General features: G+C 37.2%; 1 protein-coding gene across 29 annotated transcripts in view; it reads right to left on the reverse strand.

Annotated features, from left to right (window-relative positions):
• CLASP2 (cytoplasmic linker associated protein 2) overlaps positions 1–19,295 on the reverse strand; it is a 152,244-nt gene that overhangs the window by 116,513 nt on the left and 16,436 nt on the right. For all 29 annotated transcript variants that reach the window (XM_017820818.1, XM_017820723.1, XM_017820691.1 and 26 more), the window contains exons 2-6: positions 16,202–16,280; positions 5,628–5,731; positions 2,173–2,264; positions 1,782–1,857; positions 183–280 (exon numbers count right to left, since the gene is read on the reverse strand). In XM_017820818.1, the coding sequence (XP_017676307.1) occupies positions 183–280; positions 1,782–1,857; positions 2,173–2,264; positions 5,628–5,731; positions 16,202–16,280 (449 nt within the window). The remainder of the gene's footprint in view (positions 1–182; positions 281–1,781; positions 1,858–2,172; positions 2,265–5,627; positions 5,732–16,201; positions 16,281–19,295) is intronic.

The raw sequence follows: 19,295 nt of genomic DNA on the forward strand, positions 1-19,295 counted from the left end.
AAACAATGGTTACTTTTATTTCATATAAACTAATCTACACAGTCAGGAACACTAGTTGGAAGCAAAACTAACTAGAAAACAAAAGAAAAATTATAATTTAAAACCAAAGTTTTTAGTGAGTTTAAAATTCTGATTAAGAATAATAACACGTAAGGATTACAAAATCAAAATAGTTAACTCACCTTCCAGGAGGAATTCCTCTCTTCGCAAGATCTATTCGTACTTTTTCTCCCACATGTTTATAAACCTCTACAATGGCTAGTATGGCAGCATCTCTCACCTGTGAATGCAGTTTGAACTGTTAATTTCAGGGTTACAGAAGCCAAATAACATTTGCTGACAACCCACTAATCTTCCAGTTTCTACTGACCAGCATGCCAATTCATTTCACAAAACAGCTGAAACAGTGAGGATGAAAAGGAAAGGAAATACAACTGTTATTTCAAGATGGTATTTGTTCTAAGATAGAGCATTCCCAGATGGTAAAAGAATGCTAAAAGGAACGGCTTTAGAGGGAATTTCTGGGATGGACGTAAGAATAATACTTGTGGAAAAAATGTACTTTATTTAGGACTCTTATCACAGCAGGCAATACTTCCAAAAGTTAGTTCCTGCACTTAGTCTTGACACTTCATTTGCTTTCATCTGTTTCTACACACAGAAGGGTCCTTCTGGAAAACCAGGGACCTCACTGCCCACAAGAGTGGGCCAAAGTGATCAGCATTTTCTTAATTTACTTCAGCCTGAATCAGGTGGCATGACATCAGCACAAGAAAGAGAATAAGGCAAGATTGTGGAAGGGGAAAGAATACTTAAAACAAAGAGACTGAGTGCCTCTTCAAAAAATTCAAACCACAGTCATCACAATAACAACTGCCAAAAATGCATTTTAGTATATGCCATTATTCTCTATAAAGAATGACTGGAATGACTTTAGTATTGTTCTTTGCAGCAGTTCAAACTAAACATACAATTGCTCTCAGAAGATATGAACTGCATCTTTACTAATCATCAGCAAACAGGACAAATTCTTTACAGAATTTCTCTATAACAGAACAATGCTATGCTATCCAGGAGACAAGAACTTTGCCACATTCAGAAATTAGGCATAAAGACCAAAACTGTTTATAAGACCATCTCCTACCAATGCTATCTTCTCCCTTACTGTATTCTTAGTCTTTTCTGTCAAACACAACTGCATATAAATAGAGATATTTTATCCATTTCCATTTGAAGCCTTTCTGAAGTTCAGATGTCACTATTATGCACTATATCTTGATTTTCACTGCAGATGTTTTTGCTTACTTAGCTGATTTTAACAACAGTCCTCGCATGTTCTCAAATGCCATTTGGGTTCCACTTAGAAAATAATTACACACAATAATGTTATCTTTAGCAAATTTGGCAAACTAGTGCAGGTTTCATACAGGGGCTGCTTCTGGAGGCAACTCTTTCTGTCAGTAACGTTTTTTTAATTATTTTCTGTCAACATGCTCTATAAGAAACAACTACTTTCAGTAATCATTAGTTTCAACCTCTGGAGATTAAACTAAAGGGACAAGTACATTGCAATACTACTGCCTTTGCAACTCTACTTTCATCTTCCAGTGGATGGACAGATTAAGAAAAAAATGGGCTTATTTTTTCTCATGGTAGAAACTAATGGTATACTGTAATACAAGCACTTTATCAGCTTGTCTTTAAATGCTTATATTTAATTCGCTTTCATTGCTCTGTCAAAGTATAGTTGTTTAAGGACTAGTAAGTAATGAAATCCTTACCTGACTATTGGAGTCACCAAACGCTATACACAGATGTGGCACCAACTTGCTGAGGATTAATGGTTGCGCACCATAACTTAAAAAAAAAGAAAAAAGTGTATTTTTTACAGAAAAACAAAATAATTTATGCAGAAGTGAACTTTTAGCTTAGCATTCACAGAACACAAACTGACATCAATCAAACTCTGTCTGTCTCTTACTAGTCACTTGCCTAATTTTAAGTAAGATAAAAATTCCATAACTTTAGTCTTTCAGAAAGCTCACTAGTTGTTTGATTTTCCCCATGTATTAATGTAATTGAATCAGACTTCCTAAAGTATTAGTTTCAGAGGAAAACTACATTCAGAAGAAGGATAGAACCATTACATCTCCATAGAAACAAAAAGCTTACATGTTTAAGGTAGCAACAAGACACAAACACACTCCTTCTCGGGATCGGTAATTCTTGTGTTTAAAACCAACAGCAAGGCGTTCCCAAATGTACTATAAAAGCAGAAATAATTGTCTTTAATTACCAGGAGCAAAACACAATGTAATTCTATCCATATATTATAATTACATTCATAACAGTTGCAAAAAAATAACAGAAGACTGGAAAAGTGATAAAATTGACTTATGAAATGCACAATGTGCAACACAACACAGATGAATTCTATGCCAAAACCCATTCCTATAAAACATCTTTCAGTCATGTGAATATTTTTGTTGTTTAAGAAACAGCTCCTAAAACATACAGAATTGTTACAGTTAATGCACACAAAACAAACATTTACAGTACAAACTACTGACTCAAGCAGAAGTTGCTATATCCTTTTTGCTTCATATTCTGTCTCCCTGCCAAAATTTCCTCTCATCCATTTTAGCTTGCCCTTATCTATACTCCTACTGTCCCACTTCTCCCTTACTTTTGCTTTAAATTTAATTCATTTTAGGATTATTTCTTGCCCATTTGTTCTAATTGCTTTGCTTCCATTTTTGCTCTGCTTTCGGTTCTCCTTCTCTGTGCTGGTGCTGCTTCCTGTAGTACTACCCTCTGGCTCACTAAACCCTTCATTTACCTTCTTGCGCACTCGTTTTTCACTGCCTGCCTCCACTCTTTCCCTCCTCGGCTCATCGTTTTACCTTTCCCTCTCCAGCTGCATGTTAGGGTGTAAGGAGCGTAAACGCGGAGCTTACGAGAGTGGGGATCCCCGCTGGTGTTTCGGAGCAGATGCACAGACTCGGGCTGCAACTCGCCCCAGCTGCAGCGCTGCCATTACAGCCCCGCCAGCATCCGGGGAGCGTTGCCTAGCGATGGACGGCTGCACACTGGCAAGGGCTGCACACTTTGCAGCCCAGGCACCTCCCTCTTCCCAACTGCACCCCGGAGTGGTGCAACTGCAACCTATAATGACGCCATACCAACCTGCTAAAATGTATTAGACACTAATTATCCCAATTGCGTTCGCCTTCCTGAGAAAAAAAAAACAAACAACCAAACCCTCAGAAACAGCTACTGATCAACGAAAAGAGAGACACTAAGAGCAGGGAATATGCATCCTCTTCATTAATGAGGTAGCACACTTCACAGCAGACATAAAATTTTCCAATTAGAGCCCTGCTTGATAATTTTGTCCCATCTGTGGTGTTTTGTTTGTTTGTTTTATACTTCACTGGGTTTAGAGAAAACAAACCTTAGACAAGCAGGATATGGCTTGCCAAAACTGCACAGCTTAACAACAAAGAACAGGATTTTACGGAAGAAAACATCCTTCCAATTAACTCACTGTCACGGACAAACATGGGAAAAAGGAAATCTCCTTGCTAGATGTAAAAAAACACAGGTAGAGAGGGAAAACGGTAGAGTACTGAAACAAACAAATCAGACTGAAGAGAAATTTAGGCTTTCACTAAATTAACCCTTCTTTAAGAACTAAATTCTTCTAATCAGAGAAATTCAAATGGCTGCTTAGAAATTTCAACTCTCTCAAGTTGCTAGCAACAATCCATGTTGACCTCCCTTTGTCTCATTCATGCACTTTTATACCACTTATATTTTTATGCCTTCCTGCCCATAACCAGCTACACCTAGTTCTTGCTTATTAAAAAAAAACCCAAACCAACAAACACATCTAAAACAAGAAAAGGGATTTAACAACATGACAAATTAAATGTTATTCAACAACACTCTAGGAAAGACAAGATAAGTTGACTGGAAAGAAACTTACAGGACTTCTCCTCAAAAAATTATTCCATCCAGCTCTTCTAAGGAGATGTTCCTCTGCAGCAAAGAGAGCCTAAAGCTCTGTATTTCAGTGTTGGAGGCACAGGAAAGACTTTGCTGGTTTGGTCCCTGCTGTGATGATGATTGATACTTTTCATCCAAATTTTTAATGATCCATAAGCTGTCCTGAGAGCACACAACCAAAGCCAGGTTTCTCCCACCCGGGGAAGTTACCAGGAGAGCCATATGTTCTCCATACACACGCTGTTCCATGGACCCCATGAACCTTGTATGCTTTCTGACACTGAGAGTAATCTTCAAAGGGGATGGAAACTTCCTTCCATCACCTCTGTGTACAACCTAACAACTCTGCACAAATGTAAAGATGGACCAGTAATCTAAAACTACCATCACATTCTTTATCATCAGTTGTTCAAAATGAAAGTATCTCCAAGATGCTCAGCTGTGCACTTGTCCAAATGCTATTGCTGTAGAGGTTCTGGTCTGTATTCCAGGTACTTCGGAGCATCTTGGGCACAGGAACACATAATTTGTGAAGTACTGACACTTAGGCACAAAGAAATGCTGCGACATCCCTCTGTCAGTGAATACAACCAAAACTGTAGCTTGTAAAAAGAGAAAACTATGTCTTTGTGGATGACACTATTAGACCTTGATGCCTAAATGCCAGTCAAATCCGTAACCAAATCATGTGAGAAAACACCTCATGTTGGAAGGGAGATTAACACATTCTATAGCTGTCTAACATGCTACCTGTTCTTTCTATCAGGAAAACAAAGCAAGTCAAAATTTTCTTACTCCAGATCAAGTCTCCAACATCTTATTCCCTGTGCACAAACATTCAAACTTTTATCTAGAAATCAAAAAAACCACGAAGTAGCACACACAAGAAACTCTTTTTTTTCCCTATTAACTTTTGCACTTACAATGCAGAAATAGATTTTCTTCAGAAATTAAAAACTCAAATAGTAAGTTCCCACTCATGATCAGCATCTCCAGACTTCCAAACAACAGCACTGCTCAAGACTATAATCTTATTAAACAATCCTACATTTTTAAGACTCACAGAGTAGAAATACAAGATTAAACACTTGGAAGCCACATAATGCTAAGAACTAAGAACTAAGGTTCAGTTAAGCAAACCTCCTTATATCCAAAGATGACAAGTCAGAGAGCAACTTATCCCCATCTCAGTTTATTCAAGGTTCACAGAGCATCTCTAAGTTAGAAAATCTGCAACTACAGGACTAGTCCTACATGCTCAAGTGCAAAGCTAATTTTGAAATAAATTTGGAGCCAAATAAACTTACTTATCCCCATTAGGCAAACACAAACCCAAGAGATGCTTCGAACGTGCTTTAGTTAACAAAGTTCTGTCACATGACATGAAAACATCTACTCAGAATTTAGCTACAATATGCAAAAAACGCACAATCACACAATGCCAAGATTTTTATCTTTAGCTGAACAATGCATTAGTGTCAATCCACTAGGAGTATCTTTAAAAGTTATACTATTTACACCATTAATAGTCGCCATAACATTGTGACATAGTCAAAGTTCATACATAAGTCATAAGCTCACTGGAGGCCTACATCTGAATCTACATTAAGTAATCATACCATGGGTGGTGCTGCTTCATCCATCAATTTCAATATAAGATTCTGTGCTTGCTCTCGAACTTGGTCTTTGGCATCTCCCATACGATCTATCAAAGGCATGAGAACTACAGGAGAGGGAAAAAAAAAAGAAAATACAAAAGATTAAACACCTGGAGATTTCTAAAATGGAGATTTTTAAAAGATATGCCTTGAAACAGATTTGATACATATGTCATTCAAAAATAAAAGCTGATTTTAAATAGGTCAAAATATTTTTAAGTCTCAAATGAATTTCTGAGTATTTTACAAGACTAACAACAAATGCATTGGACTGAAATGGAAGAAAATAGTATCCTCCAACAGGTTAAAAAGAAAGTAAGCTTCCCATCTTAAAAACTGTATGAACGACTTCAATTTAATCTTCAAAAAATATGCCAGTAACTTCTGAATGTGTGGCTTTTCTGAAAAATAATGGTGTGCATGGTGAGTGACAAATAATTGGAATAGGAAAAGAGGACTATTATAAAATCAGTGGGATTTTGCTGTTAATTAAAAAGAAATTTAGAAGTTTTAAATCCTTCTACTCACACAGTGTACTTTCAAGAAACTCTGCCTCACTTCAGTAAAAGTTACTATTTTAAAATAAGCATCCTCAAATAATATTTAACTGAAATTGCATGATAGCTGATCATGCTTCACATCTTAAGAGTCAGATTCTTTTTGCTTGCTTTTCCAGACATAAGTCTATAATTACATCAAAGAAATTAATACTACAGTATTAGGAAAGATATCCGAATGGACACTCAGATCAGTGTTGTGCAAGACATCCTTCTATACTAGTGCCCAGTCCTCCATCTGGGGCCTAAACACACACTTTGTGAGATTCTTCCCCCCTGTGCTTTCGGTACCACTGCTTCAAAACGAGGGATGATGACACAGAGTGCACTGCCTTCCCTCGGGAAGTACAACTGACATGGAGTTGGTGGAGGTGTCATCTCCCGCGGGACAACTGCTTTGAAGTCGGTATAAGCACGTGTTACACCACCTAGAAAAAGCCGGTTTACATGCTAATGGTAACCTTTACCTGCTGACAGCTCAGCCCTCTGCATCAGCTCTTATTTCTGATCCGATCAAGTTTTCTAAGAGCTGCAAGTATCAGTCACATAATTTAGGTGGAACTTACTCAACACAGCCCACAATACTCACCCAGCTCATCTTTTTGCTCCTCCACTCTAGTTAAGATGCTAAAAATTAATTTTCCTTTTCTACTCATAGAAGAAATAGCTATATCACACTACTTTTTGAAAATGAGATCTGAAATAATTTTATCAGTACTTAATAACTTTATAGTAATAACTACACAATAAATTCACCAGCAAAAGAAAGGGAACAGAATCAAACTCAGAAGGTCTCCTCAGTCCTCTGTTCCTACATTAAAAACAGCAGCCATTTCTGTACCATGATTTTTACTGGACAAATACATTGTTCAAGTCTGAATTTTCCCTTCAGCGATATCTGAACACTTTCTTATTGTCCTAATCTGAGTATTTAATTCTACTGGTTCTGGATATTCCACTGCCATCTCCCGCCACCATTATCAAGGTTTTTCATCTAGGTTCTCTTCCCTTTCTCCTCTAAAGAAATTATTGCAGCTACTTTCATTTTACTGTTTGAAGAGAAGAGTCTGGGGTTTTTTTGTTTGAGTTGGACTGTTGCTGTTTTGATGGTGTGGGGTATTGTCTTTATGGTTTGGTTTAGGATTTTTAAGGGGTGCTTCTGTTTTGTTTGGTGGTTGGTTTGGATTTTTTTTCCATTTTGTGAATGAAGAAGAAACATCCAGAACTCAAGTGATTTTTGGGAGTACACTTGACCCCTCCCACAAACTTCCAATCACTGTTATACCTACTAATTACATTTTTCTTGCCAACAGTACTTTTCATGACCATTTTCAGCTCTTCTGAACCGACCTTGTCCTCATACCATACATTACTAGCGAGGTCCACCACATTAGCCTGATTGTTGCTGAAGGCAACTCTAGCTTTACAGAGAGGGAAACAAACAGCCAGTGCCAGTCCTGTGGGAACACGGCTCCTTTGTGACTAATTAGCACGCTGAGTCATTTGACGGAGCTGCAGATACCAGGGCTCCACTCAGATCACTGAGGCAAGCACAGAGAACAGCTCCTAGAAGCTGCTGAACAGAGATGAGGTCACCGAGTTAAACTAAGCTATGACACAGCCTGCAGACTTCAGTGTGCACAGCTACTGAACACTTGTCACTTGTGGAGCTCAGGCAAAGGACAACTGGCTGTGGGAGCTGTTGAAGGGCCCAAATGTCTGCAGGCTTGGCTTTGTTTTCCCCCTAAATCTCAAGTTTCTGTAAGACCCCATACAAGGCATGATACATTCTGTTTGCACAAGACAAATGAAATTAGGCTGCTGAATGCTGGCAACCACCAGCTGGTTTTCAGTTTGGTAGTTCATCTTTTCTGTCAGAATAAGCTCCAATAGGAAATTATTTGAAGTTGGTTGTCTATTGATCAAGTTTCAAAATGCTCAACTAGAACAGGAACTTCACCAAACATATTTCAATTTGAATTCCTCGTGGCTTCATCACTTTTTCTCCAAATGTTAAGGCATGTCTAGGGAGAACTACAGTGAAAAATAGCTGAAATCATATTAGATGTCTTGCCTATGAATGAGTGGGAAACACATGTTCCTACCTAAAAAATTCTGACAATGTTTGAAACACCTGGGTCCATCCCAGCATCCTGTTTTGCTCATCACCCTTCTCTTGTCCCAGCTCTAAGTCCCATGGCCTCTCCTTGTGCCTCTGTAGTCCTGCCCAGTCAAAAATCACAGAGCACAAGGATCTTTTGAGTTCTCATAAGAAACCTCACCTAAGCCCAAAACAGCAATTACAGCCGAGCATCAGGGATGACAGCGCAACACAGGCTTTCGCTCTACATCAAGGTAAGCCAGGTGCTATTACATGAAAGCAACAGCTCTGCCTCCTCAAATAGACGCTGGAATTAAAAGAAAGGTGAGGAAAGAGAAGTAGACCATACATGAAGGCTGTATTCAAAGTGGTAGCCTCCTAACAAGTTACTCAGTGAAGTATATAATTTGTCACATTCAGTCTGGATTCACGCATTCCTATAATTCCATATTAACCTTATCCATCTTATGTCTTCTGTTGCCTAGTTTCTTTAAATATTTCAAAGGGATTTTGGAAAACCTAATAACATATGACATCTTTATTTCTGGTATTTATTTCTGCTAGTATGCTGAGAAACATTACACTAAATTTAGCAGACCATGATTCCTTTTACAGTTGCTGTATGTTTTTGGCGAAGCACTATATTCCAACTTGCCTTTTTGCCACATTTTAGGATATTGCCAAAGCTTCCTACTGCTTCCAACCACTCCTGAGGTTTCTCTGTTAAGATTTCTACATTGTTGTACCACAGTTTTACACGTTTTGATTACTGAAAAAAATTTAAAACTGTTAGTAAAAATATTCTATAGCACACTGATTCTACCAGATTTACCTTCTATTTACATCTGATCTGTTACTTATTCCTTTTTACTTTCTATTATATCCCTAACAAAGGTTATTATCCCATCAGTTTCTTTTTCCATTGTCTTCCTTCTCTTGGCTTGGTAAACCTAAACAAATTTTCTTTTTATACAAATTCACAAAATGATTTTATCACCACTAGTTGGACACTAGATGCATGAGTTAAGTCCAAAACCACCCTTCAAGTCAGAATACAGCTCTGAGAGATTAAAAATTTATTTCCTCTACCAGGACTGAGAATGATAAAAAAAGTAAATCACAGAAGTCAGTGCCTAGTGTGGCACTCAATGTATTTTTCAAACCTTAACAGCTTAACTATATGACCCATGCAGCAAAGAATGCCATAGGTAGCACAAACAGTTTCCTTTTGTTAAACTTTAACAAGAGTTCCTTCTGGAGCTTTTCAGTTTCTATTACTGCTTTTTCTTCTCTCCTGACTACTTATACCTGCTCTTTGTATACCTGTGCCCATTTTAAGTCTCACATCTACCCATTTCTAAGAACCAACTTTAGATACTACATTACCACAAAGACTTACAAAAAGGCATTAAGCAAGTAAGAATCTTTACCGAGGAAACATCATCAGTGTTGGTAAAAACTCTGCTACTAAAAAGAAAGGTCTTTGAGGACAGAAACAGATTAAACCTAGGCAGCAATATCTTCCTCGTTTCCTCAGAAACCTTGCCAGCTCAGGCAGCAGCATTGAACAGCTGTCATTAGAAAGGAGGGAAGGAAACAGCTGCCTCCGCAATTAGAGCAGTCTCTGTTCTTCTGGGCAAGATGCACAGGAGATAATGGAATCCTACAGGGGCTCCTACAGGGCCACCAACAGGCTGAGTCTGACAGATCCACGTGGCCAAGGGCTACTTCTAAGCAAAGAACCATTAGCAGACTCTCAGAGAGGTCCTCACTGCTCCCCTCCTCAATATAAAGTCCAGGTCACAGTCAGTTTAATCAAAAGCCATCTCAGACATTAATAATGAGTTTCTTGGGGTCTCTAGGAGCTAATTAAGAAAAGCATTAATGAGATTAATGAGACATACTTTTCATCATCAGTAGCAGAGGGGAAAAAACAAACACATTTTTTAATATGATACATCCCTGAATCTATCAAGGTGTCAGTCTCGGGAACATGAGAAGAGAATTTCAAGAGATATATTAGACCAGAAACAAAACCAGAAGGTAAAGAAAAAATGTTCATGCCATCTTCTGAAATATTCTTAGCTCTAGGCTAGGTTTCTTAGAGAACTAATATTAATTAGAATCCTACAGAAACCAAGAAAGGCTAGGATTTCTCTACTCTGATCTAGCAGCACTTCATTTCTAGGTGTCATACAGTCAAAACAACCAGCAAGCAGTTGGTACTTTGAATCACAGCCTATCGCTCAAACATGGAAAAATTCAGGAAAAATTCATCCTCACTACTAAAAAAATTTCAGTGCTAGCCAGTCAGGACAGAAAAAAAAAAAGCACTGCAAAGCTGCATAGATTCTTTCTTTTTTTTTTTTAATTAAAATTTTAGAGAATTTGTCACCAAGATGAAAAGAAGTTGCAGCTTAAATCAGTTATGACCATTAGCTGTGACCATTAACTGTAGAGGGAACGAAAGAAAATTTAAGGATTTTCTGAGATGCTGCAGTAAGTTCATATTTTTAATAAATTTGAAAATATAAAAGCAGATGTTATGGAGGGAAAAAATACAAATAATGGACTGTCCTCTAAAAGCCTTTTCTAAAAAAAAAAAAAATCTGAAATTGTCTGCATTTTATTGTTTAAGAAAATCCTACAACAATGCAAAATGGCTTTTCCTGAGGTCAATAAGCTATAAAATGAAACAGCAATATCAGAGAAACACATGACTTGCATTTAGATGCAACAAGGCATCCTTGAGACAGGACTTCTTTCACATACACAAAAAAAAAAGCTTGCTTTACGTTACCTGAGCAACTCAATTTCTTGAATTATTTGATTTAATTTCAAAGTTTTCTACACCTGAGCTTAGCCATATTTAAAGCAAAGACATAGGCCAGATGATCTTAAAGGTCCCTTCCAACCTAATTATTCCAGGTTTTATGTTTACTTGTTCTGCAAGCATTTGTAACCTTGAATCCCCAGTAGAACATGCTATTAGCCTCAATTCATTTTAATGAAATTAACAAAAATGAAAAATGAGAATAAAGATCTGTCAGGCCATAAAACTGGAATATCCAGTGTTTTCCTACATGTTATATATATCCATGGTAGCTCAGACTAATATAATTTTTGGTTTTCACGGATTTCATGGATGTTCAAAGCATTTCTCCATACCACATTAAAACCACTTATTGAAAAGTCACATCTTGAATGAACTGCACATTTAAGTATTTTCCATCCAAAAAATTCAACCATTAAGCAAGAGGAAAAGCAAAAATTTACGACTTGGGTGTCCTCAAAAAAGTACTTCTTGTACTAAATGCTTTTAATCCAAATCACTCAAAAAATTAATGCATGTGGCAAGGCCTCACAAGTGCTTTAAAACACATCAGGCAACATAAAATCATTTAGGTTAGAAAAGACCCTTAAGGTCATCAAGTCTAACCATTAAACCCAGCGCTGCCAAGGCCATCACAAACCATCTCCCTCAGTGCCACATCTACATGTCCTAAATACCTCCAGGGATGGTGACAACCCCTTCCCTGGGCAGCCTGTTCCAATGCTTGACAACACGTTTCATGAAGACATTTTTCCTAATATCCAATCTAAACCTCCCCAGGGGCAACTTGAGGCCATTTGCTCTTGTCCTATTGCTTGTTCCTTGGGAGAAGAGACTGACCTCCATCTCACTACAACCTTCAAGTTGTTGTAGAGAGCAGTCAGATTCCCTCCGAGCCTCCTTTTCTCCAGGCTACATAATCCACAGCTGCTTCTCATCAGACTTCTGCAGGCCCTTCATCACCTTCTCTGGATTTGCTCCAGCACAATATCTTTCTTGTAGTGAGGGCCCCAAAACCGAACACAGGATTTGAGGTGCAGCCTCCTGAGTATCAAGCACAGGGGTACAATCACTGCTCTAGTCCTGCTGGCCACATGACTCCTGATACAGGCCAGGATGCCATTGGCCCTCTTGGCCACCTGAGCACACTGCTGGCTCATCTTCAGTCACCCCAGGTCCTTTTCCTGTAGTGCCACATGGGGTTGCTGTGACCCAAATGCAGGACCTGGCACTTGACCTTGTTGTACCTCACACCATTGGCCTCAGCCCATTGAACCAGCCTTTCCAGATCCCTCTGTAGAGCCTTCCTACCCTCCATCGGGATCAACGCTCCTGCCCAATTTGGTCTCATCTCCAAACTGACTGAGGGTGCATTCCACCCCCTTGTACAGATCATGGATAAAGATATTCAACAGAATCAGCCCCAACAGTGAGCCCTGAGGAACACCACTTGAAACCAGTTACCATCTGGATTTACCTCCAATCACCACCACTCTCTGCGCTCAGCCATCCAGGACATGAGCAGCCACGTTTGCATGCTTATAAATTCGAGAGAACATTGAAATTGTTCCAAGGAATCTAATTTAAATGTTTTTCCAACACTTCTTGAAGCTACCTGGTAAAAAATTTAAACACTTCAAATCGGTTTCACATATTAGTATACGGCACTACAACTATCTTCCAAAATTATTTTTGCCCTGTGTTTTCTTTTTACAGTAAGAAGAATTTGAAATTACTTTAAACATATACACACATATTTACATATGGAGTTTTTCTGTGTAAAATGTGTCTCCCTATTTCACACTTACACATATATGTACACACACAAATGTAACCTGGGTATCTGTGTTAGATCTTTTTAACTGTCAAATATATTTCCTTTAATTGGCAGATAAGCAAAATATATTTTGTGACATCTTGTAAGGCTGCATGTGAATGCAAATGACAATATAGTTATATAATAGACTAAAGGACAATTCATATATATATTGAATATATGCATATGTGTATACATATAACAATATAATTATTCAGTTCAATATATGCAGAAAAATGTCATGATAATACACTGTGCATTAAAACGGAAACAGTTTCCATATACCTTCATGATATTTTTCTTTTCTCATTCCTTTTGACAATAACAAAGAGAGCAAAGTAACATCACTTGTTTTAGAAAACAAGTGTAAAGACTTTTCCCAGAAATTTTATCACATGGACACATACGTCTATAATTCTAATATTCTCTTATTTATATGCCATCACCTGGGAAAAGAGATTGTGACAGGGTAATTATGTACTCTTATGTAATCTCTTTTAATCACAGAACAAGCAGTAGTTTTAAATATCAAAAGGTGTAACACTTAAATACTGCTTTATTTGTCCCAGAATATAGACACATAATCTCATGAATGAAACATACCCTGATATTTATTGCTTCCAAAGTATTTTCAAGAATCTTAACTGCAAGTGCTAAAAGAAAGATTCTGAATTTGTGTGTCCAGATTTCCAGAACACTGATGCCAGCTGCAGAGAATGTGCAATGTGGTTAATCATAAAAGGATAACACCTCTGAAGAAATTTACTGCAACATTAGATTGTTGCCTAGGAAACTGATTTAAGTCTCTTATCAGGCATTATACTTCAATACAAAGATAATTAACATGGTCTTTGAAATTTTGGAAAACATCTGTCCTACAACTATTGTATTGATTTTGCCCAAATGTAGCTGTAAAGGTTGAAATAATAATAAAGTATTTGTGTTTTTCACTTCATAGCAAAAGCCTGTCACGCTTATGGAGGTGAATATTCAGTCACATTAGTTGTTCTTCTCTTCACTCTATCCCCATCATAACTGAACAGGAAATTAAATCGGGACTGGGGGAGGTGGGGTGGGGTGGAATATGTTTTGCCACACTATAGTCCAGTAATACGTTATTATACTTCCATCATTTACTGAGATCTGAGTCACGAATAAAAACATCTCAGGGTCACCAAAATGTAACATTCTTTATTAAAAAAATACATTTAAGGCTCCAGGTATTTTTATGACCAAAAAATCAGTAGTTTATTAAAAAAAAAACCAGCTATAGAAATGGAACTTGACCTACAAAATAGGATTCACTGTATTTTTAAAAATGCAGAGAACAGACTCAGTAAGTATTTTACATATACATCATCCTTCACTACAGTCATGGTGCAATCCTGATCTTCTGTGAAAATGCAAGTACCTACAGTAATTTACTGCAATAAGTGAGAAGTTAAATATAGTTTGAGTATTTCAAAGCAATAATTAAATTGCCTGGGAAAGTTCTGTTATGTTTGTCTTCAAAAAATAATATACTCACATTTATTTGATCAAGAAATGATTTAGGAAACTGCTGGTTCTTTAAGTTTTGTTGAAGGAAGCAGTCTTCTTGTTCACCAGTGTGCTTCTAATTACTCTCATAAACCCTAGGCTATACAAACTCTAGACACTTAAACGAAAGTTTTTGTATTACTGCTTCACTGAAAATTAACCCAGTCTTGTTACAAGACTTGGAGAGACAGCTACCAACTGAAGAGAATCTTTAAAAAAGTCATCTAAAATAAAGATTGTTTTCTGCCTTTAGTAAAACTAACATTTCAGTGTCTGTTAAGCTTTTATATAAGTTGATCATGCACAACAGTAACTTGCATATTCAGCACAATGCACTCTACAGGTCTTGATTCTGGAGATTCTCAGAGGACCAACTTCAGCTGAAGGCACTACTACTCAGTTTAACTAAAAAATACTTCTGTAATACACAGCTTCAGATGTCTATTGATATTACACTTTTGATGGTCACTCAATGCCACTACTCTGGATTTTTTAATATAAATGCTACTAAGTACTGAAAGGTAAATCTTTAACTTGCTCATAATCTCAAACTACTTAACTACTGGGACAAAAAACAAATGATAGTGTTTTCAAACTATTCTCAAAGTTTATTCTTAAAAAGAAATTAAAAGCTTTCCAACTTTTAATAAAGTTACTGTAATTTTAAGTCCTACACACCACTAAATTAGAAATCAAAACAGAGTGAAACTCTGAAGCCTAGCACTGTTTGTAGCTATAAATGGAGACTATTCAGAAATCAATATTGTGCATAGCACAGTATGCCTCCAGTTCTCTTCCACCACTCCAATACAAAATTAACCAGCCAAAGAAAAACACTCTGACACAAAATAGACACAAATTCTGCAGCACTCTATAAAACCAGATATGGAAAGAAGACCAAGCTTAGAATTTTGACAGACAATTCAAGATATCTGGGGATCTGGGAGCATGACGTAAAGTAACTCACAAAAATTTTGAAAAAGGACATTAAGTTAGAAACTTCTCTTAAAAATAGCCAGCAATATAACATCAATGTTATTGCCCTAATATCATTACCTCCTTTCAAGGACAGCAGTAAAATGAGTTGAGCAGTGTAGTTTGCTTGTACCTCCCAGAACAACTGTCTCATGCTCAGGCACATGTGGATCTCTTAATTTGAAGTTCATTCGAGTAAACATTTCACAGAGGAGTAACGGTCAGTACTTTTCTTTCATCCCATAATAACTTTATACGACTAAAAGCTACAGTCCGTTATCTAACAGGAGGTGGGCCACATAATCCTCGGAGACTACAGGCTTCAGCAGACATAAGGCTCTGATTAAAGTGGTCTGCAAATAAAACCTTCAATCTTTAACACAAGTCAAAGATAACACTTATATTTCAATGTAATTTTTAGACGACTATCTCAGGGAGTGGTTAGCAACCACACAGCATGAAACTAATTACTGAAAAGACATTCCTGGAACCTTTAAAAAATCCCAACCACAGAGAAAACAGTGACTGCATGACAAATGAATACTGATATGCTACTATACAATTATTGCAATTCCAACAACATCAGTAAAATGCCTACCAGTATATTATAATTAGCTCAGAAAGTTTTCAACGTGTTCTACTTCAGCTGCTAAGGGTGAGGGAGAAAGTGTCTTTTACTTTTTGGTCTTAAAAAAGAAGTTATATTTCACTTACCAGTTCCTATATAGGCTTTAAAGCGTCCTGATAGTCTGTCGACAAAGGCACCTAAAACATCTAATCCCAGTAGTGCTACCTGGTGAAACAAAAATATATTATAAACATATTATAAAACTGATCACTAAAGAATTTTTTAGAATATATTTCACATAAATTAGACATATAAATTCAAGCATTCTGAAAGACTGTATCTTAACCTAAAGATAAATTAAAGTTTCAATTAAAGAGCTAATAATTCCTTCAAAGTTTTTCTTAAGACAAAGTTATAAGAATATGTTTGGAATGGATCAAGTTTATTTACATATAGCAGAGCAGTTCAGATTTTTCAGGTCTTGTCTTAAACCAGAAAAAAAAATATTAGAAATCCAGTGGTTTTGTATTTTCAGCTACAAAGCCCAGACAAAACCAAGGTTTAGTAGGTTTCCCAGATGCTTAGAGTTTATTTCAATCTGGCTACTTAGCTCATCCACTAAGGTCATTACATCATTTTCCAAACTCCCAAAAGAAAATAACTGACAGAAGCTAATACTGTTTTCCTTAGCAGTTCAGACCGTACCATTTGTCCACCTGCTTGTTAAGCTTGGGAAGCTTTAGTTCTCATTTGTTCATTAAAACAATAAAAATTAAAGCAAACAAAAACAAAACCAAAAAACCAACGAAACAAAACAGAAAACAGAAAGAAGTTCAAAGTACTACTGGAATTGTGAGGAATTCCCCATCTATGAACAGAACTGGACGTCAGGACAATACCCACTAATATAGGCACAAAAACACGATCAGAAATTATCAGTTAGACTGAATTACTTTAATGTCAGGACACATTTTTCACTGTTAATGATCCTACCTATTGCTCCAAGATTTCATTTTTAATTTCCTATAATAGTTCATTAGGAACACCAGAACTTGCATTTTCACATCTTGTAGTTAACTCAATTTGCTGCCCATGAAGGTGCAAATGGAACAACCATTTGTCAAAGGAACAACCTCCTGAAGCTTGGGCATTCCCAACAGCTTTTCCTCCTCTTTATTTTCAAGTAAGACATGCACTGCAAATTTTTCCCCATGAACTCATGAGCAGAATTCCTCCCCTTTATTAGCTATTTACTTTCATAAAACTTGAAATCATATTTTCTTGGACAACTCTGTTTCCTTAAGATCCTTATCTGCCACAACTGTCCACACTAGACAGCAGGTCAAGAAAAAAAATCTGACTGGATATGCATGTGCATACACATGGCCCACACACATAGGATCACGTGAGCCTTGTTTCCGTAGGAAACTAGACAATTAAGGCCACCATAAAACCTAGGATCAGAAGCAGCTCCATAATTAAGAAGATTTTAATGAATTCAGTATTAGTACAATAGATCTTCTTTTTAACAGGAAGCATAAAACTTAGTTCCAAGTTAGTACAACTTACTTGGATGCAATTTTATTACATACTAGAACAAAGAATAGCAAATATAAGTGGATGACATCACTGGCTTAAATTAATATATTACCAACAAGTGACTGTATCTACAGCTTAGGATGAGAAAACAGAATACTATAACTAATAACTTACTTAGACCCCCCCCAAAAAAAATCAGCTTTTATAGTACTCTCAAGACTTTGCACAAACTGCTTCCTTTAATGTTATTTTCCAGATTGTCAAGCTGTATGGAACCAGAGTCAAAATCTCTATCTAAAAAAAACAATGCCTGAAAGAAATAAGACATTCATTCTGGATATATATTGTTTTCCTATGCTTTTGTTTCCTGCCTTCGAGTCGCAGCTTAGACTTGTCTTCCAGTGACAACTTTTAAGATACCTTTCCATGCAAATATTTTGGGGTCTATTAATGCACGAACAGCAGCCTTTCCTTCTATGAATGTTACAGAGTCTCTCACTCTTCTCCACACATTTGATTATCTTTCTAAAATCTGTCTGGAAGATTTCTACTGTTTTGAACAAGTGCTGCTCAGAAACTTAAAAGGCATGCATGTGTGATCTGTAGCTCACACAAAGTCCTCTATGGTCTGCAACTTCAGAAAGATAACAGCTATGAAAAGTCACAATATCTGGAGAGTAAGAAAGTATGATGTGACCACAAGCTGAACTAATGCAAAACTGCTCTAGCTACAAAATTGGTTCTCATTCCACATTACAAGTCAGCTGAACCACACAACTACAGAGTATAGCAAGTTAACTATCTCTTACTAGTTTTGTAAATTGGTTTTAACATGTCTCTGCTTTGATACACAATGCTCTGAGTTCCAGCATCTTCTGGTAGGTATCATCTGTGCAGTATTCAAGCAGTCCTTAGCAATTTATATGGGGCCACATGAGCAGCATTCAAAAACAAAAATCCTAAGCTGAGGCAGAACTGATCTGCAACAAAGAGGTTCCAAACTCTGAGACACTATGTGGGACCGCTTACCAACACGGGCTCTCCACTGTCAATAGAAAAACCTTTCACCAGCATCATTGCTCTTTCCCCACCAGCTTCAGTGAGGGATGAATGCCTTCTGGGATTAAAATCAATGGATTTATTTCTTACTCTGCATTCATTAAGCCTTCTGCTTGCTGCCTAGAAAGAGCCTTTGTATGTTGAGACTGATTCATCAGCTCACTATTGTTTGAAGCATTTAAACACTGCTTTTAAGGTTCATAGGGGAAAAGAAATTTAGGCTCATTTGAACTGGAGGTGGTTAGTTGTTGAGCTGTTCTTTAACAACCCAGTGTTAAGGACCATCCTTGACTTCTCAGACCATAACAAAACTGCCAAACCAACTGAGAAATATTTTATCTGTTCTGGATAAAAAAGGACCAGACTCTTCAGTGAAATCAAGATGTTTCAAACAAAATGCAATTATGAATTGAACCAGTGATTAGTAATTGAACTTATTCTTGCTCTGCAGCTTGTTCCTTTTCCAGCTCTCTTTCTACACGTGCTTTCCAGAACTGCCCCTGCTCTTCTCTGGATAACCTCTGTTTTTGCTAGGAAAAGAAATACTGTTCTTCAAACCATATCTGGATAACCATGCATGCTTACTGTGATTCTGTAATTTCCCACGCCTGTGGGGGCCATCTAGGGGCAGGACACTACCAG

This window comes from Lepidothrix coronata, unplaced genomic scaffold (assembly GCF_001604755.1).
Source record: "Lepidothrix coronata isolate B3197 unplaced genomic scaffold, Lepidothrix_coronata-1.0 Scaffold3, whole genome shotgun sequence".
NCBI lineage: Eukaryota > Metazoa > Chordata > Aves > Passeriformes > Pipridae > Lepidothrix > Lepidothrix coronata.